Here is a 27,218-nt window from a genome sequence, read left to right as displayed (position 1 = left end):
GGATGGGATACAACATTTGTTGTTTAAAAAGTAATACTTTTGCACAGATAAACCTGCAAAGAACACTCCCTGCCCCTTGCTAGTAAGGTTTATTGGGCAATATTACTCAGCTTTATAGGCTGTCTTCTCTGTTGAAGCTGTTGTAATTTAGAGAATTCTCTCTCTCTCTCCCCACACTATAACCAGCAAGCAATTACTATATACCAGGGGTTCCCAAACCTTTTAAGCAGAGGGCCAGTCCACAATCCTTCAGACTGTTGAGGGGCCGAATTATCATTTGAAAAAAAAATACAAATTCCTATGCATTCTGCACATGTCTTATTTGTAGTGCAACAACAACAACAACAACAACAAAAGAACAATACAATATTTAAAAATGAAAACAATTTTAACCAACATAAACCTATTAGGATTTCAATGGAAAGCGTGGGCCTGCTACTGGCCAATGAGATAGTCAAGTTAATTAGGATTGTTGTTGTTGTTGTGTGCCTTCAAGTCATGTCAGACTTTATTTATTTACTGCATTTATTTACTACATTTATATCCCACCCATCTCACCCCGAAGGGGACTCAGAGCAGCTGTATGTACATACAATATATTATATTATTAGCATAACACAATATTAGCATTATATATTACTAGATTGAACTATACCACTATACTATTATATAATATGTAATGTATAACATACTTACTTAGTTACATACTTTCAGAGCAGTTTAAGTAAAGGTAAAGGTTTTCCTCTGACATTGAGTCTAGTCATGTCTGACTCTGGGGGTTGGTGCTTATCTCCATTTCTAAGCTAAAGAGCCAGCATTGTCCATAGACACCTCCAAGGTCATGAGGCCAGCATGACTGCATGGAGCAGTTACCTTCCCGCTAGAGCTGTACCTATTGATCTACTCACATTTGCATGCTTTCGAACTGCTAGGTTGGCAGAAGCTGGGGCTGACAGCAGGAGCGCACCCTGCTCTCTGGATTCGAACCGCCGATCTTTCAGTTAGCAAGTTCAGCAGCCTAGTGGTTTAATCTGCTGCGCCATCCGGGGCTCCTCATAGCAGTGTAAGATGGCCCAATAGAAGTTTACATACCTCTGGCTTTTACAAACTGAAGTCTGAATTTTCCTTCCAAACTACAGTACTTACTGCCACTTATATTCTACATTGTGAGATGTATTGCAATATTCTGTGCAGCTCTTCCCTTTCAGCTGCTGGATCTTCTGCAACATGGGCACTTACTAGCCAATAACTTTTTTGGGTGGCAGGAGGCTTCAAAGTCTCGAAGGATGATGCCATTACTGCACATTCAGCTATAGGAACATAGATTCTTCTCCACTGTCCTCCCCCCACTCTCCACTGGTCATATTGGGAGCAAATGGTCATGTCTGAGGCAGGGCATCAAAGCCAAAAGTGTGTATGTGTGTGTAATTTTGTTATAGTCCTGTCTTCAATAGGTGAGGGGAGGGGCTATTCAGGAGGTGGGCATGCCACTTGTTCCTGTTTCACCCGGTACTTCCCTTTCTTTTCCCAAGGGAAATAGACATTCCGCAAATGCAGAAAGAGGAGGGGCTGGCCCTGTATGCCACTTCACATATCCTGTGGATCCAGCTCCTTTTTCCCTTCTTGTGTGCCATAAATGTTTGCTTTGCTTGGGCAAAGGAAGAGTGATACTGAGGGTATCACACCAGAAGAGGAGCCAGATCTGCAGGGCAAGTAACATTGTGGGTGGGCAGGGTAATCCCCCCTCCTCTTTTTATGTGGAACATGCACCTGTTTGACTAGTACCTTCCTCCTTTTCCTGGGTCAAAAACACATAAAGGAAGAGGAAAAGAAAGCAGGATCCACAGCAGAAATGAAGTGGTCCATGGGGACACATCCTCCTCCTTGTCCCTCTTGGGTCATGGTGGGTAGCTTCATCTGTAGCAGAAGCACCTTATTCCACATCTCAGAGATATATTGTGCATCCCACCCCAACATTTTGAGTATTTAAGAACAGGTAGTTTGTCCTTGAGAGGTAAGAAACTGGACTGTCTGAAGGAATCAAGGATTTCAGAAGAGACATGAAATCCCTGGGATTGCACTTTGGCTTGCAGGGTTGCAAGAGAACCAAGCATTGTATGCAATAAACCTTTATTTATTAGGGTCAAATAGATATATCACAATATCGATTCATCCACTGAGCAGCCATACATTGGTTACAACAATCATTTAAGTGACTATGCTGTTTTATGCTAAAAGATGCTTTGAACATTTACAGCTCATACAATGATATCATAGACGAATACACTTTTAGTTAGAAATGCAGATGTTCAGTTTTTTAATTCTCCAGTGGTATGTGTTCTGTAGGCTGCAAGCGGAGTAAGAAAAAGGGAGGCTAAAATGAACCTCCTCTTTGCTGTTGTCTCCTGAACAGGTGTCAACCTTTTTGTCACTCTAGGGATGAATCAGTTAAACGGAGCTATGACAAAATTCTGCTCGTAACTCCCACCTTGATGCTAGATATGCACATAAAAGCATGCACCAGTGAGCACTAATACTTGATCTGGCTAGGTAAGAAATATTTTGGCCAGTTTTGCCAGAAGGCAATATTTCAGGGAGCAACCCAGAACTCTTTTTACAGAACTATGGATGCTAAAACTCAGTGTTTTCTTGCATTACAGGAGACATTGCTCTCAAACTAGGTTCTGCTTCATAATGGATGTTGAGTGCTAAGTATGTGGACTTCTGTTTGTTGTTGGAAAAAGGGGTGAATTACCCATCTAGCAGCTGATGTTTGATTATGTTCTCTTCCCTTGAAGATAAGGGGAACTCCCTGCAGAACAAGAGTGGAATGGAAACTTTTAATTCTCCCCTAGAAAAGTTTAGTCACAATCTGAGATCAGCAGGCTCTCTCAGTTATGCTCCCCTGCAAAGGAACTGGCCCTGTGTTCCTGATTGCTGATATTGTTCATTTGACGTTCTCCCCCTACTTACAGATAGCACCAAATCCATTAGTCATTTCAATGGCCAGACTGAACAGACTTTGGACAAATTTGAGACAGCATAGAGAGAAAACATTCTTCATCATCAGTGGCAATATAGGCAAAGTTACTCTTTGTAGTGTTTTGCACGAGCTATCGATGTGGGATTTCCCCCCACTTAGTTTCACTTTACTGATATCTGCACCTCTGTTACCCTAATGAAATAAATATCTTTGTAAACATGTAAACACAGTTACTTGGTCCTTATATTACACAGATCACGTTCAAAGAGTCACAAAACATCAATAGAAATATGGGTTCATAGAAGGAATACTGTGCTTGATTAAACAGAAAAAAATGGTCTGTTTACAGCAGATATTTCTGAATGCCCTTTGAAGGAAAACAGTTTTTAATTATATGCTGTATTCAGGATTTGGGTAAGCCATTGATTGAACTCTGTAAAATATATAAAATAGGCATACACAGAGAACATCATCTAAAACATTATATTAAACAAGCAAACCAATTAAAAAGAGTAGTGGTGATACGGAATAAATCCCATTTCCACAGTCCATCACATTCTGTTGTGGAATTATGCAGCTTCATGCACTAAGACACACTGCAAATTTGCTAATCAGAAAGAATGCCAAACAAAATTCTCCAGCAGCAAAACATTAAAAATTGAACTAGACAAACAAACTGTCATAGACAGGCAATGTTAAAAACGGAGGAGTTGCAGTGCATGCATTATGATAGATTAATCAGAAATCATATGAAAATACATTTTTCTTTTCACTAAAATGTAGAAGAAGTCCTAATGCTAATTTAATTGTGTTATGCATAATTTATACTACAGACTCCAGGCTACAAAATGCTGCTACCATACATATACAAAACTACCGTTAAAGGTTTCTATACAGTACATAAAACAGTTATTTACTTCAATTCACACCTGTGATGAGTATATCATCAATCATCTATTCACAAGGAGAAGATGCATCATGTATGAACAAACAAGAGCCACAGCCTGCTTTCTATGGTTAACACCCGTAAACCTTTGACTTAGAAGAAATTCTGATATATTTACTTAAACATTTCAGAAATGTGCTGCCTGCCACTGTGTTTGAACTTTCCACATAAAACACTCAAGAACTCTCCAGACTCTGCAAACGCTAAATCTGATTAGCAAATGACGTTGGGCCACTAGGTTGCTGCTGGCCAAATTCATCCACTTGACCATATGTGGTTTGCTGGCCAAAGCTGCCTCCCTGTTGGTTGTAGCCACTGCTTGGACCAAAGCTATCTTGATTGTAGCCACCTTGATTATAGCTGCTGGGTTGTTTTCCCATGGTGTCTGGAGGGTATCTCGTGCCCGAAGAATGCCAGCCAGTCTCCTTGAAAACAAACCAAATATTCCCTGCCCAGAGTATAAAGTTCAAGTATCCAAAGACCTAAAGAAGAAGCAGAATGGAACATTAATTCAACTACTTGGCTGTGCCATTTTATCTCCTCTTAACTTTACTCCTGGAGGATGAACCATAAGGGTGCTGCTATTACCCAGCATCTGATGTTACATTGTTCCACAGGGTTGTCAGAATCTAAGTATGAGACGTCAGAGGATGGTACTAGTTCCACTGGTGATAGATACTGACTTTTTTCTTTCTTTCATGGAATAAAATAAAATAGCAATACTTACAACTGAAGTATTCAAACTGGACATAACAGGGCTGCGCAGAGGCAAGCACTTATTGGACTGCTGCTTGCAAGCTGACATCAGTAAGAGCACTTCATCTGGGTCAGTTGCAACCTTCACGTCAGAGAGTCCTTTCGCCCAAGCAGAGGAACCCACAAGCCACAAGAATGAAAATACCACTGTCACAATGAAGTCCTGCAAAAAAGCAATCAGACACTTGTAGGTGTGTGCTGGTAGGGAAGGATAGAGGCAGCTACATTCCAATCCCAAAGGCCAGAAGGACAAGCCTTCGCATGATGGTATCATTTCAGAGGTCATGCATTCATTTGACAGTAGTTAAAAACATTAGACTACATTTTCTCAATTAGTCTCACTTAGAGTACACCCACTTAACTAATTGTTGAATGGTGAGTTAACACAAAGGGTAAATCCCATAGATTCAATTGGTCTATTCTAGGCAGGACTAACAGTAGGATTTAGGGCAATAGTTTTCTATAAATGAAAGTATACATGTCAGTATTATAAATGTAGAATAAGCTCAGTCTCTAAATTGGTTTCTTGGATGTGACATGCCTGGGGAAAATAGTTTTCAGCAAAAGAGGCAATATCCTCTCCCACTGCACACTGCTTCAAAATAGTTTTCATTCAAAAGCTTGTGAATAGGTCCCCATAGCTATGCCTGGTCCATGAATGGATGCAGCTATTGAAACAATAAAGCTGGTAAAAAGAATCCCTAACCACCAAAGCCCCCTGAGGTGATGGTGATTAATCCAGGACCCCCTCTGGATTGCACATCTGCTCTTTCAGAAGGAGAGCAACTTTCCATCCAGGATAGGTGATTGGCATATTTCGCAGACTTAAGAACGACTTATTCACATCACCTCTATGGGGCAGGGATTATTGTTGTTGTATGCCTTCAGGTTGTTTGTGATCTACGGAAAGACTTAAGAAATTTTCTGGACAAGATTTGGTCCAGATGGGTTTTTTCTTTGCCTTTTTCTGAAGGTAAGAGAGTGTGATATACCAAAGGTCATCTAGTGGATTTCTGTGGCTGAGCAGGGACTCAAAGTCTGGTCTCCAGAGTCCTAGTTCAACATTCAAACCATGTTGGCTGTAGGAATACAAGCTCAGTTTACTGGCTTGCATCTACATGGCCTCATTTGATTCAGACCTTAGGGAGAAACAAAGCTATCTTTCATTTTGGTTACATCTTGCTTCATATCTCTGAATGACTGATTCAAGTGGCTTCATATAAACCTGATGCACACCCAGGATACCATGGACCCTGGGATCATAATCCTTAGTTGGCTTTTAATCCTCTGCTATACAAAGCCTCTGATTCTCATGTTACATACAGACTCCAGGAGAATGCTGTAGCCAATGGTAGCAAAAGCCACTAATAGATTGTGAGGAATGAAATGGCAGTCCCCTTGGTTCCTCTCTCCACCATGGCAACCAAGATTGAGTCAATTCCAAAGTCAAATCTAAACCTACATTGAAATTGATTTAAATAACCACTGTCTCTAAGAATGTTTGCAGTTGTCTATCCACTACTCCTTGGTTGTGAAAACTGAACAGTGAAGAAAGCTAATAGGAAGGAAATCAACTCAATTGAGATGTGGTGCTGGAGGAGTGTATCTGGAATGCCAAAAGAACAAATAAATGGGTCCCAGAGCAAATCAGGCCTGAACTCTCCCTAGAAGCCAAGATGACTAAACTGAGACCGCTGTACTTTGGGCATATCATGAGAAGACACAACTCTGTAGAAAAGACAATGATGCTTGGTAAGGTAGAAGCATTAATAACTTAATAACAATAATCATTTTATTTTTGCACCTCGTCTCCATCTCCCTGAAGGGATTCGGGGCAGCTTACATATAGCACAAGACGCCTAAAACAACGCATAAAATAAGCAGATGGTACAATACAAAATAAAACCACTAGAAAAAGAGGAGGGCTGTATATGGATGAATAACTTAAGGAAGCAATGGCTATGAATCTGCAAGATATGAGCAAGGCAGTTGATGAGAGTGGGACTTGGGGGTCATCAAAGAGTGAAGGTGACTTAATAGCAGTTAGCAACAACATGTGGTGCTTTGTACCCCAGTTATAATGGTGGTATCTGGGTTATTTTGGAGTTGAGAGATGTTGTTCTCAAATTTCTTAAGAATGGGGCTGTAGTGTACTTTAAAGGGGTCAATTCTATCTATCACTGCTTGTGTCATCCTACCTGCTAAACAAAGAAGAAGGAGAGCAGTAGCCTCATTATTCCTCAGCCTATTTTGCTTTTCAGGAAGGAAGTTCGAATAAGAACTTAATATAATGAAGAAAATGTGGTGGGGGAGTAAATAAATAAATATATAAATAAGCTTCCATTAACACACCTTTCTGGTTATTTGTATATGTTTCCTCCTGAGACAATCTGAAAACATAAGTCTGAGTTATGCAGACTGTCATAACTATTATAATTATTTTCACAGACTGTAAGTAATCAAAATGTCACAACTATAGTGTTTGCATGGCTTACTGCTGTTATTTATTTTATGCTTATGAATTAGAAATACATTACTCAAAATAGATGAGTTAGCCGAGGCACCTCTGTTAATCAGGATTATTTTTCCCCCCTGAAAATAATGGGAGTCAAAAGAGTGTCAGAATGTTCAGGTTATTAGTCTGAGATTTGGTATAGCCCATGACTATAAAATGTCAATTAAAAAAAAACATGTAGTAGATTGTTCACCCACTGTCATGACAGTTGTCTATATAATGAATGTGGCCTGTTGAGATCTTGAATATGTTTTCATCTACATAGCCCTATTAAAATGCAGTACACTAAGGAAGGCAGCCTCAGGGCTTGTACCAAGGCAGGTTTCACACTCTTTCTTTTTAAAACATAATTGGTGAAACCAATATATACACAGTTGGCCCTCAACTCTTGCAGGTTTACTTTTTGCAGATAAGATTATTTGTGGATTTCATTAATACATTCTTTCCACCAGAAGGTGACCACAGAGTCATGCCTGAAGATCTAGAAATCATTTTTCTAGAAATCTCTAAGCCACTCAGAGCAATTCTATGAACAACGTCTAGTGCAGTGGTTCTCAACCTTCCTAATGCTGCAACCCCTTAATACAGTTCCTCATGTTGTGGTGTCCCCCAACAATTAAATTATTTTTGTTGCTATTTCACAACTGTAATTTTGCTACTGTTATGAATTGTAATATAAATATCTGATCTGCAGGGTGTATTTTCATTCACTTGACCAAATACCCGATACTCCCAAATTTGAATTCTGTTGGGGTTGGGGGGTTCACTTACATTCAAACAGCATTCTGAACTCCACCAATGATGGAACTGAACCAAACTTGCCACACAGAACTCCCATGACCAACAGAAAATATTGGAAGGGTTTGGTGGGCATTGGCCTTGAGTTTTGGAGTTGTAGTTCACGAACATCCAGAGAGCACTGTGAACTCAAACAATGATGTATCTGGACCAAACTTGGCACGAATGCTCAATATGCCCAAATGTGAACACTGGTAGAGTTTGGGGAAAATAGACCTTGACATTTGGGTGTTTTATTTGCTGGGATTTATAGTTTATTTACAATCAAAGAGCCTTTGAACCCCACCAATGATAGAATTGGGCCAAACTTTCCACATAGAACCCCCATGACCAACAGAAAATACTGGAGGGATTTGGGTTCAGAAGACCATCAGAAATACTGTATGTGTTTTCTGATGGTCTTTGGCGACCCCTCTGACACCTCCCCCCCAGATACCCTCCCAGGTATCCCGACCCCCAGATTTAGAAACTCTGATCTAATGGAAAATGGCCACAGAATTATCCTGTGGGATCTAGATATTTGTAGAGAGACATTCTTTCATATTAAAAACAGGAAGTTTTTACAATTGTGGTTTCCCCACTTTCACGGAGTTTCTTTATTTCTGAGTCCCCTTAGAAGAAATAATCATAGAATCATACAGTTGGAAGAGACCTCACGGACCATCCAGTCCAGCCAAGAAGAGGGGTGGTAATAATAATAATAATAATAATAATAATAATAATAATAATAATAATAATAATAGCCCTTGTGAAAGTGAACTTTATCCGCCCAAGTCAGTCAAATAGGATGCCACAAGTGCTATCAGAGGAAACCATATCCAGCAAGTGATTCATTCTTCCCACCAAGTTTCAATCAATAAACATGGGAACAGCAAAATAATGGTGAAATAACAGGACATTACGATAAAATAAATTGTCACAATCAAATTGGCTTCTGTAACTAGGCAGTGTCATTGGCATAGAGGAAAATTTCGTAGGTGCCATGGAGAATGGAGACAAGGGGAGAATGGTATCACAGAACATTGTCGCTGTCCAGAAAGAAAGCTAATCTGATGGTTCCCAACGTGCTTGGAGCAGGGAGCTTCCTCTGCAACCCCACCAACTACTGCTCACTGCTCCAAAATACTTCATAATCGAAAAGGTATATCATATCTCCAAAGGAATTCTGTCCAAGTAATATAGGCAGAGCCAACCCAAGGTGATTAATGCTTGAGACAGAACAGGAAATGGCACCCAATGAGCACACATTATAATGCAAGACTCATTAAGATTTGGAGGGGGGGGGGGAGCCAGGGGCTTGATTTTGAATGGGAAAATCCCATTAAACTTAACAGAAGACAGGTACTTGTTGGGGATGGAATTTGCTAGATAACAATGTTTAATGGAACCAGTGTTGTATCGAGAGCCAGCAGTGTTTGTTGGACACTAGCTGGACTAGGACACTAGGAGACCATGGAAACCTACTTCGATAAGTGACACTCTCCCAGCCATAGAGGAAGGCAAACGTGAACCTTTCTGAACAAATTCTGCCAAGAAAACCCCATAATTAGGGACACCATAATTCAGAACTGACTTAAAGGCACAAAACACAACAAAATTTGCCACATGAATAGCAATAAATATTAACCTGCAATGGAAAAAGTTTGCTTTAAAATCTGCACAAAAATCCCCAAACATATTATTTATCTTTTCATGAATAATGTATGCAATAGAATCATTAATACTCTTTGCAGTGCTATTCTTTTTTAATTACTAAAATGTTATAAAGGAGTTTTGTTGCTTTGGGGAAATTGAAATTTTTGTATTCCCAGTATTGATACTACATCCTATATTAAATCAGTCTCAAGGTGCATCGGGGGCTATTTGTTTTATATTTAGAACACTTCATCCAATTAATATTCTAACAACCCTATATTATTTTGTGTTCCAATTAGCAAATGCACCTCCTTCTCTCTTGACTATTTCTTAAAACTGACAAAACTTCTGAAAGGTGCATTCTCTGTTGCTCCCCTCTCCACTGGATGTTTTAATTTATTTTCATGCACTAGACGTTACTTACTTGCAATACTGAAACATGTAGGAGCACCTGGGGGAATGGAAGAGGGATTAAGATTCCCACTCTCAGCAAAAGGCTTATATATTTTGTTATTATCTTGTCTCTGAACCTTGGTGGTACAATGGGTTAAAGCCTTGTGATGGCAGGACTGACTTGATGGTTGGGTTGCTGACCTGAAGGTTGCCGGTCCGAATCCAACCCAGGGAGAGTGTGCATGAGCTCCCTCTGTGAGCTCCAGCTCCATGCGGGGATATGAGAGAAGCCTCCCACAAGGATGGTAAAACACACACACACACACACACACACATCTCAACACCTGTATAATGCATCTTATCTACAAGCTTTAATCACATGCTGAAGGATACATTGATTTGACATCGAAAAAGTCCCTATTCATCCCTTTCTTTTGCATTCCTCCTCGCTATATTCAGCAGTATTGTCTGAGAACTTGGACTGGATCTACACCGCCATATAATCCAGTTTCTGAATCCAGATTATCTGCTTTGAAATGGATTATATGAGTCTATACTGCCATATAATCTAGTTCAAATCAGATCATCTGGATTCAGAAACTGGATTATATGGGAGTGTAGATGGGGCCTGCATAGAAGAATGTCTATATAATTTATCACATATCATTTAGATAAAGATATTTTATTTATTTCTTATATACCCTAATACAATAACTGGAACCATACTAACCAAACCAAAGAGAGGACATTAAAAGAGCAAAGCAAAATAAATAAATCAATACATGGGGGATTAAGCTGTCAGCATTGAGGCAACACACACTTACAATCAAAGGTCCCCTGTTGTTTTCACGGTATTTGTTCTGGAAGAAAATGTAAACCACCGTGGCTGCCAAGGAGTAGAGGAAAGCAAAGACTGCAATTGTGACAAAGAATTCCGCAGAAGAAGAAAAGTCGCCTATTAGTGAGAGCTTTTCTCGTTTGCCTTCACAGGTGGGAGCATCGAAATTCACCTGGTACAACCTAAAATTAGGAATGAGAGGAAAGTGAGTTGGATCAGAAAAGAAGATAGATGCATGTGAGTGACAATGCATCCCTACAAAAAATCCAAGCTGCTTCCCAGTTTAATGTTGACCTAAATTGCTCTTGATTGACTATATATACATTTGCCTCTTGGACCAACAATGTGTTCCACCAGGTTTCATCTTAGTGTTCAGTGGATGAACTGATGTGTCTTAACTACTGTTTTCTTCAAATGAGTACAGTTGCCCCTCCACATTTCCAGTTTTTACTTTCATGAATTTGACTATTCAGAAATGTGTAGCTATTGCTTAGTTCCACCAATCTTTCTGCTGCCCTATCTCTCCAATGCTCTTTCCAACAGCACCAGTCTCTCACTTCCTTCCCCACATTCCCATCTAAGCCTTATCAAAAATTTAAATTCCTCCCTCTATCACTCTCCTCTCCTCACCTTCCCATCAAAGCAACACCCTAGATTGAAACTCCTTTCTACATTGCTCCCCTCTCCACCTTACCATAAAAACAACATTCAGGCTAGAAACCTTTTCCTTCTTGCTCCACTCCCCACCTCCGGATCAAAGCAACATCCAGGTTATAAAGTCTTTTCTTCTTATGCCTCTCCTCATCTTCCCACTGCAATATGCCCAGGTTTGAAACTCCATCCTTGCTCCCCTCCCCAGATTTCCACTGAAGCCTCACTCAGATTTGGAACCGCTTTCTATGGACACTTCTACACTGATCATTTAGGTCAGTGGTTCTCAACTTTCCTAATGCCACAACCCTTTAATATAGTTCCTCGTGTTGTGGTGACCCCCAACCATTAAATTATTTTCATCGCTACTTCATAACTGCCATTTTGCTACTGTTATGAATCATAATCTAAATATCTGATATGCAGGATGTATTTTCATTCACTGGACCAAATTTGGTACTAATACCTGATACGCCCAAATTTGAATACTGGTGGGGTTGGGGTGTGTGTGTGTGTGTGTTTGTGATTTTGTCATTTTGGAGCTGAAGTTATTGGGATTTATAGTTCACCTACAATCAAAGAGCATTCTGAATTCCACCAGTGATGGAACTGAACCAAACTTGGCACACAGAATTCCCGTAACCAACAGAAAACATTGGAAGGGTTTGGTGGATACCGACCTTGAGTTTTGGTGTTGTAGTTCACCTATATCCAGAAAGCACTGTGGACTCAAACAATGATGGATCTGGAGCAAACTTGGCAAAAATACTTAATATGCCCAAATTTTAACACTGGTGGAGTTTGCAGAAAATAGACCTTGACATTTGGGAGTTGTAGTTGTTGGGATTTATAGTTCACCTGCAATCAAAGAGCCTTTTGAACTTCACCAATGATAGAATTGGGCCAAACTTCCCACACAGAACCCACATGACTAACAGAAAATACTTTGGTGACACCTCTGACACTCCTTCGTGACCCTCACAGGGGTCCCAACCCCCAGGCTGAGAAATGCTGATTTAGGTCATGCTAGAAGTGCCCAAATCAGCCTGCAGGCGTATACAAATCACACACAGGCTGATTCAGTTTAACCCTAGGAAAGCTGCTTAATGCAGCTGTATCATGGGTTAAAAAGCATGGGAAAGTTTCAATCCTGCATCAGGATTCGGGCTTTCCTCTGTATTTGTTCAGTGCAGATGTTCACCACTGATTCCTACCGTATGTGGAATTGAAGGTGGGTGTCTTGACAGCTATCTCTTCCTCAGGAAGCCCAGGGAGAAAGGTTGGCTGTCCTTTCCTGCTCCTCTATTTTCCCAGGAGAAGAAAGTCACATGGCAGAAGAGGCTGAAGACCATGTGGTAGATGTATTTTCTTTTTTCTCCTGGATCAGGGATGCAGGGAGGATAGAAACACGGACCATTCCCAGTGATACACCAGTGAGTCCTTGGTATCTAATGGTTCCAGGACCAATATATACAACAGTATTGTAAAATGATGTCTCTTGTATAATATGGCAAAAATCAAATATTGTTATTGGAATTTTATAAACATATTTACAAGCCATGATTCTACACACTGATTGCTTTAGTTCATCTGCTGTATTTGTTGTTGTAAACCACCTTGAGAGACTGGTAACTGACAAAGGACATCTAAACGTAAGAAGTACAATAAATAATATGAAGACATTACAACAGGCAAAATGTGAGAGCAAAATTCATCTTAGCAGACACATCCATTTTATAATATTGCTACTATTGATAGCAGTAGTAATAATTCTCTAAGCAAAACCTGTCTTGAAAGGCTTATTGGATTTGTTACATTATTAAAGGTCCTGGGAATCAAAAAGCAAATGAAGGGTATCAGAAAGAGACATGTGAGTCAAAATCAAGGATTTGACAACTGGAATTTTAAAAAGAATCTAAACTCTGGCAGCTTTGAAGCACCTGGGAGATATTCTCGAGCAACTGGGTGGATCTGGAGGTCAGAGGAAGCTCTGAATAAATAATTCAGCCAATATGACTGAATGGTATTTAACTGTAGTGGGTTGTCAGGGAGTGCTGTGCCCTGGCCAATGACGTTTCACCCTTCAGCCTGTGTGAGGAACCTCAGTAGGGTTTCCAGGCATCTCAGTGCTGGGTTGAGAGAGTTTAGCACAGAACAGGGGTTACATCCAGTTCTCCTACAACAAAAAAGTATAGAAGCCAGAGGGTAGGGAGGGGAGGATTCAAAGGCTAAAAGTCATAAATGTAAATAAGGAGGGAGCTGGGGACAGACAATGCCAAGGATGGAGGAGTTCCACAGCAATAGAATTCCATTTTCATACTCTTCAATATTTCATATATGAAGTAAGTCAGGGAGAGAGGGAGAAGTTGGGAGAAGGAGACAAAAACTCTGACATTTTAAGGGCTTTGGTCTCAGTCCAAGTGAGAAGGTTGAGTTGTTTAAAGTGCTGTTTAGAGTGCTTATGGCTTTAGCTCTAGAACAGTGGTTCTCAACCTATGGGTCCCCAAGTGTTTTGGTCTACAACTCCCAGAAATCCCAGCCAGTTTATCAGCTGTTAGCTGAAGGCCAAAACATATGGGAACCCACAAGTTGAGAACCACTGACCTAGAACATCCCACAAGAGCTAGATCAATTGTTCCCAACTTGTGGTCCTCAAAAGCCGGTGCAAATATATAAAGAAATACATTGTTAGATAGGACCTACAGTATATGATCTACAGTAACTCAGTCTTGAGCATACATATTATGTGCAAATATTGACTTTTGTTTCATCTAAGGCCCTTTGAAATCAAGTTTGACTTATTTCTGTGTGGATGTCAATGTGGCTCTTAATAAAGGGACAGGCATATATCCCCCACCCAAATGTTTCTTGCTGCATTTTCTCAGCTAATGATTTAGATCAGTGGTTCTCAACCTGTGGGTCCCCAGATGTTTGGGCCTTCAACTCCCAGAAATCCTAACAGCTGGTAAACTGGCTGGGATTTCTGGGAGGTGTAGGCCAAAACACCTGGAGACCCACAGGTTGAGAACCACTGATCTAGAGGGGCAATTCCCTACACTAAAAGGATGGTCACCTGCATTTTCCCATCTCAATGTGATGAGGTTGTTATTTATTTATTTATTTATTTATTTATTTATTTATTTATAGTATTTATATTCCGCCCTTCTCACCCCGAAGGGGACTCACATTATGTACACATAGGGCAAACATTCAATGCCCATAAACACATTGAACCGAGACAGGGACAACAGACAGACAGACGCAGAGGCAATTTAACCTTCTCCTGAGGGGATGTTCGATTCTGGCCACAAGGGGGAGCAGCTGCTTTATCATCCACTCTGATGGCACTTCCTCACTTCCTCATTCCAACGTTGTAAATTAGTTAAACTTGCCTCTCCACTTTTATAAGTGGTACCTTATTTCCTACTTGATAGATGCAACTATCTTTCGGGTTGCTAGGTCAGCAACGAGCAGGGGCTATATTTTATTTTTAATTGATGGGTGCTCACCCCGCCACGGGCTGGCCTCGAACTCATGACCTCATGGTCAAAGTGATTTATTGCAGCTGCTGTTTACCAGCCTGCGCCACAGCCCGGGACAGTCCCAAAAGTAGTGTTCCACATTTTAAACTACTTCTAAAATGTGACAGTTTGTCTCTCCTCCTCCTTTCCCCTTAGCTCACTTTGGTTATTGCAGACTGAGTTCAAAGTGAAAATGTACATGTACTGCTGAATCCAAGGCTGGTTCTGAGTAGCAATACCTAGGATTGGTCCTGCAGTGACAACATTCCCTTCTTGTCCCACAATGAGGTGAAGTCTAGACCATCCACTGGGGCCAAAACCAGTTTGTTCTGTAGGATCTTGCCTTGCCAGTCCCCTGTCATCACCACTAGATGACCATGGAAGCTCCTAAACAGCACCAGGTGCCTTTGTTGGTGTCAGTCAAGGCACCTGTCAATGGGCAGGAGCTCTCTGGAGCTTCATGACCATCTGCCAGAGTGACAAGGTGGTGACACAAGTCTGACTGAGGGGGATGCTCTTTTTTCTACACCATGGACAAAATGGAAAGGGGATGTTGACACTGGTTGTGTGGACAACGGATTAGTTCAGATTAGAACTAGCACAGCTATCCACATTAACTCTGAAGGGGCTGTGAGAAGATTCACCAAAACTCCAGAGCATTCCCCAATGTCTTATAATGAGAAGTAAAACAGGTTTTTTCTAACATTACAAACTACACATCTCTGGATGTCATCTTGGCCTCCAGGAGCAACTTGTGATCAAACTCAGAGTTTTGGGTCCTAGCTGACACTCAATAAACTCAGCAAGAGTAAAAGGAAAGGAGAGCGCAGTCTCTGTCATTTTCAGGAGGCTATGAAAAAGGAGCATTTCCTAGCTTGTGTATTCTTCCTCATTAAACACTTTTGCTATCTTGACCATACTCTGAGGTTGCTTGACCATCTGCATCCCAGTTTTCATCAGTGAAATGACTGAGGGCATGGTATTGTGATGTCCTACAGGCAAAGTGGTCTCCCTCTTTACTTTTTTGCATCTCTTTCCAGCCCAAAGAGACAAAAATATTTGAGCGAAAGGATGAACTTTTAAAGAATAATAAGAATGCTTCTGGACATAATCAGAGTTTTCTGACTGGTCTTTAAGGTTTTCTATCTCAATTATGCAAATACTCTTCATCAGGGTTTATTGTCTTCTTATTGAAGAGGAAATCTCTCTTAGCATCTGTCTCTGCAATTTTGCAAAGCATGGAGACAAAGGCCTGTTTCTAAAGCTGCCAAGGTTACTGCGGGTGTTTGAAACAGAACATGGACTTGGGAACAGAAGAAAAAACATATCTGGCAAGCAGCAATGCAGCCACTTTATATGTATCTTGCATACTGGACCATGGAGACTAGAAACAGACTGATTCAAATCCCATACACTTCAGTAGGATCTGGATTTCTTCATTTATAAGCACCCTTTGAACCATAGCCAGATTAATCCTTTATAAATCACACTGTTTCAAAAACATTCACATCTTTGCTGCTTCTCTTTGCAATAAGGTTGGCATTGAAAATTACAGTCAGTCATAAAAAGACACGTTTTATTTATTATTTATTTATTACAGTATTTCTACCCCAACCTTCTCACCCAATAAGGGGACTCAGGCGGCTTACAGTATAAAACACATATATAACAATTACAATAACATTTCAATTCAATGTAAAATTAGATTACATTAAAACATTCATAAATACACATATAAATATACATTTAGGCACATTTTGAGTGCAAACCGGGTCTGTCACTTATTTCCTGAAACATATGTTGTAATTGATGCTGACACTATTATTCGAAAGCCTGGTCCCGCAGCCAAGTCTGAACTCTTTTACGGAAGGATAAGAGGGAGGGAGTCTGCCTGATTTCACTTGGGAGGGCGTTCCATAGGCGGGGGGCCACTACTGAAAAGGCCCTGTCTCTTACCCCTGCCAGCCACACCTGTGAGGCTGGCGGGACCGAAAGCAGGGCCTCCCCTGAAGATCTTAAATTACATGGTGGGTAACACGTTTGGACAAGTAAGCTGGGTTGGAACCGTTTAGTTTTGTGTATATTCTTCGTGTAATTACTTGTTTGTATCTCTTCCAATATTTCACAGATGCAAACTAGAACAAATGTGGTCAAGCAATATCAGTCTCCTCGGGATGGGAAAACTTAGGAAGACCGAAAAGGCAATGGGGAAATTGTCGCAGTTTGCTTTTGCCTGAACCTACTGGGAAGGTCAAGTTTCTACCTCCTCTCCTTTCTCTGCTACTGGTTTGACCAGATGCAAGCTACTTTTGCACTTTAAGGTTAGTTTGCATGAAGAATGTTATGGGGAAAAGCAGGAGGAGGTGATGGAAAAACTGAGACATTTTAAAAACAGCTGAAAAATGGTGCATTTACAACTGGGGTCCCCAAGCGAAGGCCCTCCAAGGTAATTTACCCAGCCCCTATCCTAAACTTTAGACTTAGTGCCACCCTAAGTATGAAAGGACTTGACGGCACACAACAACAACAACAATCCTAATTAATGTTGCTCTCTCATCAGCCAAAAGCAGGCCCATGCTTCCCTTTGTAATACTGGTAAGTTCATGTTAGTTTATATTGTGCTTCATTTAAAATATTGTATTTTTTTTTCATGCTCCCCCACCCCTGGTAGAAATAAGATATGTGCATAGGAATTTGGTTGTTATTTTTTCAAACTATATCCCCCCCAAAGTCTGAGTGACTGTGAACTGGCCCACTGCTTTAAAATCTTAGTGCTCTCTTATCTACACTATAGATTTAAAGCAGTTTGACACCACTTAAATTGCTGTGGCTCAATGCTATGGAATCATGGGAGTTGTAGTTTGGAGAGGCACTAATACTCTTTATCAGAGAACTACAACTCCCATGAGTCCATTGAACCATGGCAAATAAAGTGGTGTCAAATTGTATTAATTCTACAACACAGATACCTTCTTAGACAAATATTATTTCTCAATATAAGGCTTTTCCACAGAGGGCAGGTGTGCCTGGACTGTGTCCAATTAGCTTGTTCCCAACCTCACTCTCAGCAGCAAATCACCCTACCAACTATGATCATAGTAGAAAGGAATTTTTAATTTTGTCCAAATGTCACTCAAAATAGTGATGTGCAGGCTGACAAGGACTATTGCCACCTCTATGTTTTGTTTGTTTGCTTGGTTTTTGTTTCTTTCTTTGCCTCTAGAAAGAGTGAATCTGTAAAAACTGCATTCCATCTTGCTTTAGATTGTGAAACAATCTTTTCTCCCTATCCCATAGCTGGCATAACGTCATAGGTATATAAATGGGCAGTAGCCAAAAGGAAGACCAAGTGCAGAATGAATAATTTGGATGTTTTAACTTAACTAATTTAATGTTTTATTATTGTTGTATTGTAACTGTTTTTATATATTCTGTTTATATCTGGTTGTAAGCCACCCTGAGTTCCCCTTCAGGAGTGAGAAGGGTAGGATAGAAATGCTGTAATAAATGAATAAATAAATAAAATTTGCCTGAGATAATGAAGAGCCTTGATAGTGAATGAATGCTTACAAGAGCTTGATCTTAATCAAGTGCTCAGATACACATAGGAAGAACGTGACAGCTACAAGGAATGAACAGAAACCCATGTTGGACTGTGTAAAAATACTCATCCATAGCAGTTCAAATGTTCACTATAAAAGGAGCATTGCAAGTTGAAGAAGTTCAAAAACCACCTACAGGGAGGTGATGTGTCACTTTGGGTTAGCTTTGAATTTGGCGTAATTGCAGCCTTCCACAACTTCACTACTCTCGTTAAAAAAAAAAAAAATTCTGACTAAATCATTCTGACTTACCACTCAACATTTTATGAGGTTGAAAGCAAATACAATTAAACATCCTGTAAAATGCTCTGCTGTACAAATGGGAAATTATATCTGATGGTTTCTTTGATACTGTAATAAAGCATGGATAAAAAATACTGTATACAGTTGTAGATAAGTCAACCACACGTACAGGTTGAGAGCAGGTTTTGGAGCTAAAAGTATGGATTTTGATATGACTCATGGATAAGTCATTTAGGAATATGTAATAAAGGATGTAAGGGATGAAGCAAAGGAAAACAATGCCAACAAAACCTGGCCACTATTGCCATTTTCTCACTCAGGCATTCAAAAAGGCCAAAAGAAAATGCCATGGTAAAGAGAGTAGAGAGGTTGGTGTTTCATTTAGATTTTCTGGGGATGGACTAAGTTCTCAATTTTTTCCATTCTATTCTGAGAAGGGGATAAGAGCTAAGGAACAGGACTTACATTGGCTGACTAGACAACCCAGGATGTTTTGGTCGATTTTTTAAATGAAAATGTCTAGTTTTATATATGAGTATGTATGTAAACAAAAATTGAAACATTTTCTGTTCCTGGTTTGAAAGTGTTATTCCTGTCTAACTGTGCAATACTTACTTTGAAAGTAATTGTTATATTCCAGAAACTTCATTTTTGTGGCTGCCACAAACTCTGTGAGTATTCATTGAAAATAGCAAACAGCAAACGTGCTGTAAGATGTCCCGCAAGAACAAGTGTTTGCAGTTTAATAAACCTTTTCTATGTTTTTATGATAGAACCAATTAGGAAATGACATTTATAACTCAGGAACAAAAATCATGTTACATAGTGTTATTCCATCAAAATATCAGATTACCTTCTTTGTAAAATTGTGAACAGTTGGATGGAGAAGTACATTTTTTTCTGGTACCAAACAATGAACTCATCTATATAAATAATAGAATGATAGAATCCTTGGGTGTCCTTCAGAATCCTACAGTGGGAGCTGTACTACTTCAATGTGCATGAATGACAATTTAATGGCCTCTCTTTTAAAAAAGAACAAAAGCACTTGCAAGTAAAAACACAAACAACCCATGCTTACAACATTCCAAATCAGGGGAAAAGATTTAAACTGATGTCCCCATTTTGCACTCGTAGCTGTTCAAAATTTGTGAAAAAAATACAACCATTTGGATTTTATTCCTTCTATATCTTGCTGGATCCAGGTAAATATTTGCCCTCCATGAAACACCTTTGCCTTTATTCTGGAAAGTAATCTAAAGATACATTTATACTGACCAAGCAAAAGGGCTCTGGATTAGCTCTGTGGTAGCCAGATGCCCCACAGAGCTGACCCATGGTAATGCGGGGTCTTAATGTAGCCTTGACCTGTGTAAACAAAAGTTATGGGATACTCCAAATTCTGGCCCAGAATTCAGAGGACTCCCCAACTTTGGGCCTGTGAAAACAGTTAGGCCAGTTCTGAGATGAAACTGGCTGCAAATGTTTTCACTGCCATCCCATATTTTCTCAACTTGGGCACCCTACAGTTGTGGGTAAGCAAATACCATCTCCTCCCGTTCTCCAGGCATGGCATGGGTCCTATTGGTCTGCAGTCACTTGCAATTGGGGAAAGGTGCAAGGAACAGAGGGTTGATTCTTCCTCTCCTCCTCCCATCTCTGTCATCGCCCTGTTGCTACAATAGATGTCACTGCAGGCAATGGCCAACTTGTAGGGCCCATGTTATGCCTGGAGATTGCTGCAACACGCTGGAGACTGCTGATATGGAGAATGGGAAGGGACAGTAACAGGAGTTTTCTAGTGACAATAAACCGGGTTTGGTGTCCCTGGGCAGTCGAGACTACCTCCTGCCTCCACAACAGCCGGGGGTGCCTATGTCAAGGGTTGATCCAGCATACACCATGACAAATTGGCCCTGGGAAAGTGGGTCAGGGTAGATCTGTCCTTGGTCTCACAAAAGAGATTGCAATTCTTTACAGTTTTGGGAATGATCAGAGTTTTCATCAAACATCACTGTTCTGCTAAAATTTGATGCAACACAATGTCATATATGCTCTTTAAGAGAGCCGAGGTTGCTTTTGGATATACTGTTTCCTCTTTTTCAATCCAGCAACATCAGATATTTCCAAAGCTGTCTTCCACAGCATTTACAGGGGAAAAAGTTATATGCCCGATGATCAATTTTCTGGTGTTCATCAACTTTGGTGGCATTAGATGAAGAAAATGAGACAAAAATCATAAAATGCTGATGGAAAAGAAAAACCTGGTCTTTTTTAGCAGCCAAACCAAAACACACACTATACACAATTTGAAATAAATGCATTGTGATTGATGACTGTGGTCAGAAACTTGTTAGTTAGAGGCTGCACTTATTTGAGAGTTGCACACAGTAGGGGCTTTGGAAGGCAGACAAAACCTGCCAGCTCTGAGCTATCTATTTTTCCAGTGTCTTCCTCCTTCCCAGCATGCAAACCTACAGACTTTTCCCCCCTGCTGCCACTGCCTATATATACATGACAGTGAACTACATCAACAGGCTTCCAGCCAATAAAGTAACACACTGCAGATTGCGTTTGTAAGTAATGAGAATATAACAACATTCATGCTTCAAAATAATGTCATAACTGATAGCACAATCTATGTGTGTGTATGTAGCAAATAATTTTTACTTGTTACTTTTGAGGCATGATTTGAAGGCCCTGGGGAATATCTATCTGTTTTAAAGTACATTTTTGTAATTTGTGCGCCAGCTGCACCCATACTTTGAGATGCCAGATCTACCCACGTTAGTCCATGCCTTGGTTACTTCCTGACTAGACTATTGCAACACTCTCTACATTGGGCTGCCTTTGAAGATAGTTCGGAAGCTGCAACTAGTTCAGAGATCGGCGGCCAGGTTACTAACCGGAGCACCGTATCATGAGAGGATGACTCCCATGTTGTGGTCGCTCTACTGTCTGCTGATCTGCTTCTAGACTAAATGCAAGGTGCTGGTCATTACCTATAAAGCCCTTAACGGTCCAGTCCCAGACTATTTGCAGAACTGCATCTCCATATACAAACTGACTCGAGTGTTGCGATCTGCAAAGGTGGGCCTGCTCTCGGTCCCACCCCTGTCCACCCCTGGTAGGAACGCGAGAGAGGGCCTTCTCCGTGATTGCTCTCCGCCTCTGGGACTCCCACCCAAAAGAACTAAAAACTTCCCCCTTTCTCCTCACTTTCAAAAAGTTGCTAAAACCCCACCTATGCCCTCTGGCGTATGGAAAGGAAGAAGATCAATTGATCTTTATACATCCCTTGTCTGCTTATTGTTCATATTTTTGGTGTAATTTTTTAAGACTTTTAAAATCTTGTCATGTTGTAAATGTTTGTGATGCATCATGTCTGTTTATTTAAGTTGTTATTCTATAACTTTGAGTCTGTTTTTGTCATTTGTTGTTTTGGCATTGAACCTTTTCCATTGTGCTTATTTTGTTGCAAACAGCCCTGAGTCCCTTCGGGGAGATAGGGCAGTCCACAAATTAAGTATTATTATTATTATTATTATTATTATTATTATTATTATTACATACTACTGTCAGGCACAGGCTTACTTAGTTCAGAAAACAACGTTCTCTAAAAGTAGACAAACTTCAATGTAAGATAATGAAGCACCATGGACATTATCAGATCTAATGAATATTTGCTGCCTCATATATTTATAGGTATCACAAATCAAGTAATACTTGGGCTTTCACACCATTTCTCAAGGTTCAGCTTTTAGTGCCTCTTTTATGCACTCCACCCTTTGGCTTATTAATAATATCCCTTAGCCTACCATTTAAAGCAAGTGATAGCCGCATGTTTAAAAGCATAGGAACACTTACATCCAGTAAACATATGCAAAGCTGTGTAAGCAAATATACAAGCACATACACATACAATTTAAGCGTTTTAATCCACGATATTCTCAAACACCAAAGTTATTTGAAATTTAAAAACTAGGAATGAAAACTATTACACATAATTTGAGAAGTGTGCAGTAATGGAATGCAGACAATTGATAAGTTCCAGCACAATGCATTAATGGATGACATTTTTTACAGCAGAGGTTGAAAAACTGTTCTGCATAAATCTCGTTGTCTCCTACTCGACATTTCTTGTCAATTTTTTTTCGACTACAAAGAATCATCCATCAAAAATGTCGATTGAATAATAATTTACATACCCTATCCATCACTGGGCTGAGCACAAAACTAAATGTAAATTCTCCAAATAATGGATAAATGTAGTTTAGTAATCCTACCAGAGTCAATATTTTGAAAAGTTGACCCCTTATATCCAGTATGAATTAATCACAGGCAAAATCAGACCCTCTTCTGGAATAAGTTGGTAGGAATAAAGGACTTCATAGTTTTTCAAAGACAACTTCATAGCCTGGAAAAACTCAGCTCTCACATGGATCACAACATAGGAGTTTCCTGAGTTGCCTTAGTTTGAATGGGGGATAATCCTCTTATCTCCTCTTACCAAGCTTACCAAGGTTGAATAATTTCTGGAATTGGATCAAGATTCATACAATATTTTAGTTCCAGGCTTCATAGAAAAGCCAAATGGGTTATATCCCTGGTGTCATTCTGTTAGCAAAGAATTTTGTTTATTTCTTTCAGCAGATCTTTTGGAACTATTTTAAAGTGTGTTTGTAGTCTTTTTATAGTACTGGTGTGTTTTTAATTGTGCTGTGACCCGCCTCGAGCCATGAGGAGAGGCGAGTAAGAAATAAAATTATTATTATTATTATTATCATCATTATTATTAACTGCTCATGGTAAAAGGCTTTTTAATATTGTCCTGTGTTGTCCGTACTTGATGCTTTTTAATGGTTATGCCTTCAAATTGATTTTAATTCTACTGATAGCACAATTATATGTTACCTTTTATATGTTTTAATAACATGGGATTTTATCTGTTTCTATTTTAACTTCATAAAACCTAAACACCCTAAAAGCAGCACAATCTTCTGATCTTGGAAGCTAAGCTGGGTTAGCTCTGATATGGATTTCCGGAATTTGTAGTTTGGCGAGGCAAAGTATTATTTGGTAGAAAAAGCTAATGATGCTATAAAACTCCCAGGATTCCATATCATTGAACTAAGGCAGTTAAAGTGGTATCAAACTGCATTAATTCTACAATGTAGATGCACCCTCAGTAACAATTACCTTGGAGCAGAGATTGGTAACATTCGGTCTTCCCGATCTTGGACAGCAATTCTCATGATATCAAATTATTGGCCATACTCTCGAGGACTGATGTGGATTGTAATCCAACAATATCTGGAGTGGTAATATTTGATAGCTTTAGTATACTCTGGAATGGAAGTTTTGTCTCTTTTGTAGGAAGTTTTCTACTTTTTGGAGCATTCTCTTATTTCTTATTCCACACTTTACTTTAAAGACTGAGCACTTCCTGACTGTGCTGTTTCACTGCTTCAATCATGGTATGCTTTTGGAAATAAGTGGGAAACATCTATTTGATGTAACTTTGATGTCTTAATATTGTTGACTGGCATCCTGTAGAGCAACAACAAGAGTATAAGCTAGATTTACATATTTGTAACTGTTCAATATTTACGATTATTATGACAGCACTTTTGCTGGAAGTGCTGATCTGTTCCACACAAATTACCTGAACTGTCAGGAGCCACACCAAGTAACAGTGGTCTCTTGTGCTGGCAAATGGGGTGGTGCAGGATACAATTTCCACACACCCCCAGCCAGTAGACTATGGCATGATAATCAGAAGCAGGACCCACATGCAAATCATCATCACATTGAAATCACTTGGTAGTAGCAAGCTGGAAACACCATCTAGCAGTAACCTGACTAAGAGCCGTAGTACTACTAGTAGTAATAATAACTTTATTTGTATACCCCACCACTATCTCCCCGAAGGGACTCGGGGCGGCTTACATATGGGACAGAAAGTCCAATAGGCATAAAAGCAAACAGTAAACAATCCATTAAAACAAAACCACCACTAAAGTAAAATAAGATAGTAGCCTAGTTGACAGAAGAACAGACTTCCAGTGCTCAGTGATTTGGGAGGTCAAGTCTGGAAATGCAGTCATTATGAATTTCTAACTATGTCTGTGATGTAGAGTTTTGGGTATTATTTCAATCTATTTGTCTATTAGTTGCTTGGAAGTTATGCAATCATTTCCATATTTTTTAAAAAATGTTGGCAAATCGCAATATGGTCTGCTTTCTACAGAAAATATTGTTTCCAGTTTCTTACTTCCCTTTGTTTTCATGTGGATAGAATGGTATTCTTTGTCATGGGACTTTGGAAAGAGTTATTATCATACAAGGAGTAGAATACTATATAACAAGTAAGCATGTCATACCTTGATGGATGGCTTGGATGTCATTGAGGCAGATAATCTGCTCCAGTTTTAGTTCAGTTCTTAAAGAGCTATCCAAGGTGCTGAACCTTATCCACAATACGTTCAGCACCTTGGGCAGCTCTTGTCAAGTCTGGACTAATTCACTGCTGCCATGACACTGAATTCCACTTAATTCCAAATTACAATAGCTGCCTCATTGTGCCTAATAGTAAATCCAGATCCCACATAATCTGTTTTCCTGATCAATGTAGAGAAAACCAATTGATATCTTGGCTTCTCATAGAATCATAGAGTTGAAAAAGGCCACAAGGGCCATTCACTTCAACCCTGTCATGTAGGAATACACATTCCCAACAGACAGTCCTCCTGTAAGGATGTAGCATAATGTGTGAAAGGAATAATATATCTCAGTATGCATCTATACTAGATTGTTATTGCATTTTGATACCACTTTAACTGCCAGGGTTCACTCCTATTATGGGAGTTGCAGTTAGGTGAGGTAATTAAGTTTTCTCTGCTAGGCAGCCTTAGTCTACTGCCCCTGACCCACAGCACAGAGAAGTCCAAGCATCTCCCCAAATAATTAATTCTATGATTCCAAAGTGGTATATTGGAATAATAAGCAAATTCGTTGAGATCAGCTTTGCAGCTGAGAACAATTATGACTGCCAAGTTGGGAGCGGGAATTTAACAGCATTTATTTATTTACAGCATTTATATTCCGCCCTTCTCACCCCGAAGGGGACTCAGGGCGGTTCACATTACACATATAGGCAAACATTCAATGCTTTTTAACATAGAACAAAGACAAGACAAACATAGCTCCGAGCGGGCCTCGAACTTATGACCTCCTGGTCAGTGATTCATTGCAGTTAATTGCAACTGGTTTGCTCTCCCGTCTGCGCCACAGCCCCATAACACTATCATGAATATAAGGAGAGACACTTACTGAAGACACCTTCAACAAACATGGACATTTTTGCCTTTCTAACAAGTCACTACAGTCGGGGGCTTTCTTTCCACTAGTATTAGAAGATATTCATTAAAAATGAAAAGGGAACTGAGCTGCTAAAAATGTCACAGCAAGAGTTTTCTGCACCCTGAAGGATACTTCTTCCAAATTTTGCACACCAGGGCACAACATTAATTTACTTGCATGTTTTAATCCCCTATCCAAACTCAAACAATTTATGAAGAAAAAAACTAAACTAAAGCAGCTGCTTAAGCACAGCTATTCGCGAAATCCCCTCGATTGTATAGAAAATGGCGCTGCCGGGACCATGATGTGACAATAAACTGTGGAAGATAATCATAAAAGCATTGACCTATTCCTTGCTGGCCGTCCTGGTGGGGCAGTTTTTATAATTAGTCTGCCAAGCTTCAGAACTTCAAATGTACTGATGCATTATTGAACACAAATGTGCAAAACAATGGCTAGACCAAGTCTTGTAGATCAAATTTAGGACTGTATAAGGAAGTGTGGGTGATGGAAGAGAATTTGCATTCCAGTCTACAAATAGATGCTCTCCCAGACAAACTGGAATGGCTCAAATAATAGTAATGAACATGGGTTAATTCTCAAGAAGATTTTAATGACCAGCTCAGGGCAGTGGTTTGACTGTTGAACTATGACCCTGAAAACCTGGGACTGAATTCCTTCTTGGCCATGAGTTTCTCCTGAAACCATTAGTTACATTTTGGGGAATTAAATTTATCAACTTTTAATCCTAAATAGCTTTCATATGTATTTATTATGTGATATAAGGAGCTGCGGTGGCACAAAGAGTTAAACCCTTGTGTCGGCTGGACTGCTGACCTTAAAGTTGGGTTGCTGACCTGAAAGTTGCCAGTTTGAATCCATGAGATGGGGTGAGCTCCCATCTGTCAGCTCTAGCTTGCAGAGATATGAGAGAAGCCACCCAGCAGGATGGTAACACATCTGGGCATCCCTTGG

The 27,218-nt window shown here is 39.9% G+C and overlaps 1 protein-coding gene across 2 annotated transcripts in view; it reads right to left on the bottom strand.

Moving 5' to 3' along the window:
* Positions 1-2,113: 2,113 nt before the first annotated feature.
* The window catches only part of synpr (synaptoporin), a 237,150-nt gene continuing 212,045 nt past the window's right edge, over positions 2,114-27,218 (bottom strand). For both annotated transcript variants that reach the window (XM_008115004.2, XM_008115003.3), the window contains 3 exons: positions 10,851-11,046; positions 4,657-4,848; positions 2,114-4,411 (listed from right to left, as the gene is read on the bottom strand). In XM_008115004.2, coding sequence (XP_008113211.2) covers positions 4,133-4,411; positions 4,657-4,848; positions 10,851-11,046 — 667 coding nt within the window. In that variant the 3' untranslated portion in view covers positions 2,114-4,132. The remainder of the gene's footprint in view (positions 4,412-4,656; positions 4,849-10,850; positions 11,047-27,218) is intronic.

The sequence above is a fragment of the Anolis carolinensis genome, chromosome 2 (genome assembly GCF_035594765.1).
Source record: "Anolis carolinensis isolate JA03-04 chromosome 2, rAnoCar3.1.pri, whole genome shotgun sequence".
In the NCBI taxonomy this organism is placed as follows: Eukaryota; Metazoa; Chordata; class Lepidosauria; order Squamata; family Dactyloidae; genus Anolis; species Anolis carolinensis.
Note: the sequence above shows the minus strand (reverse complement) of the source record. Positions and strands in the feature narration are given on the sequence as shown.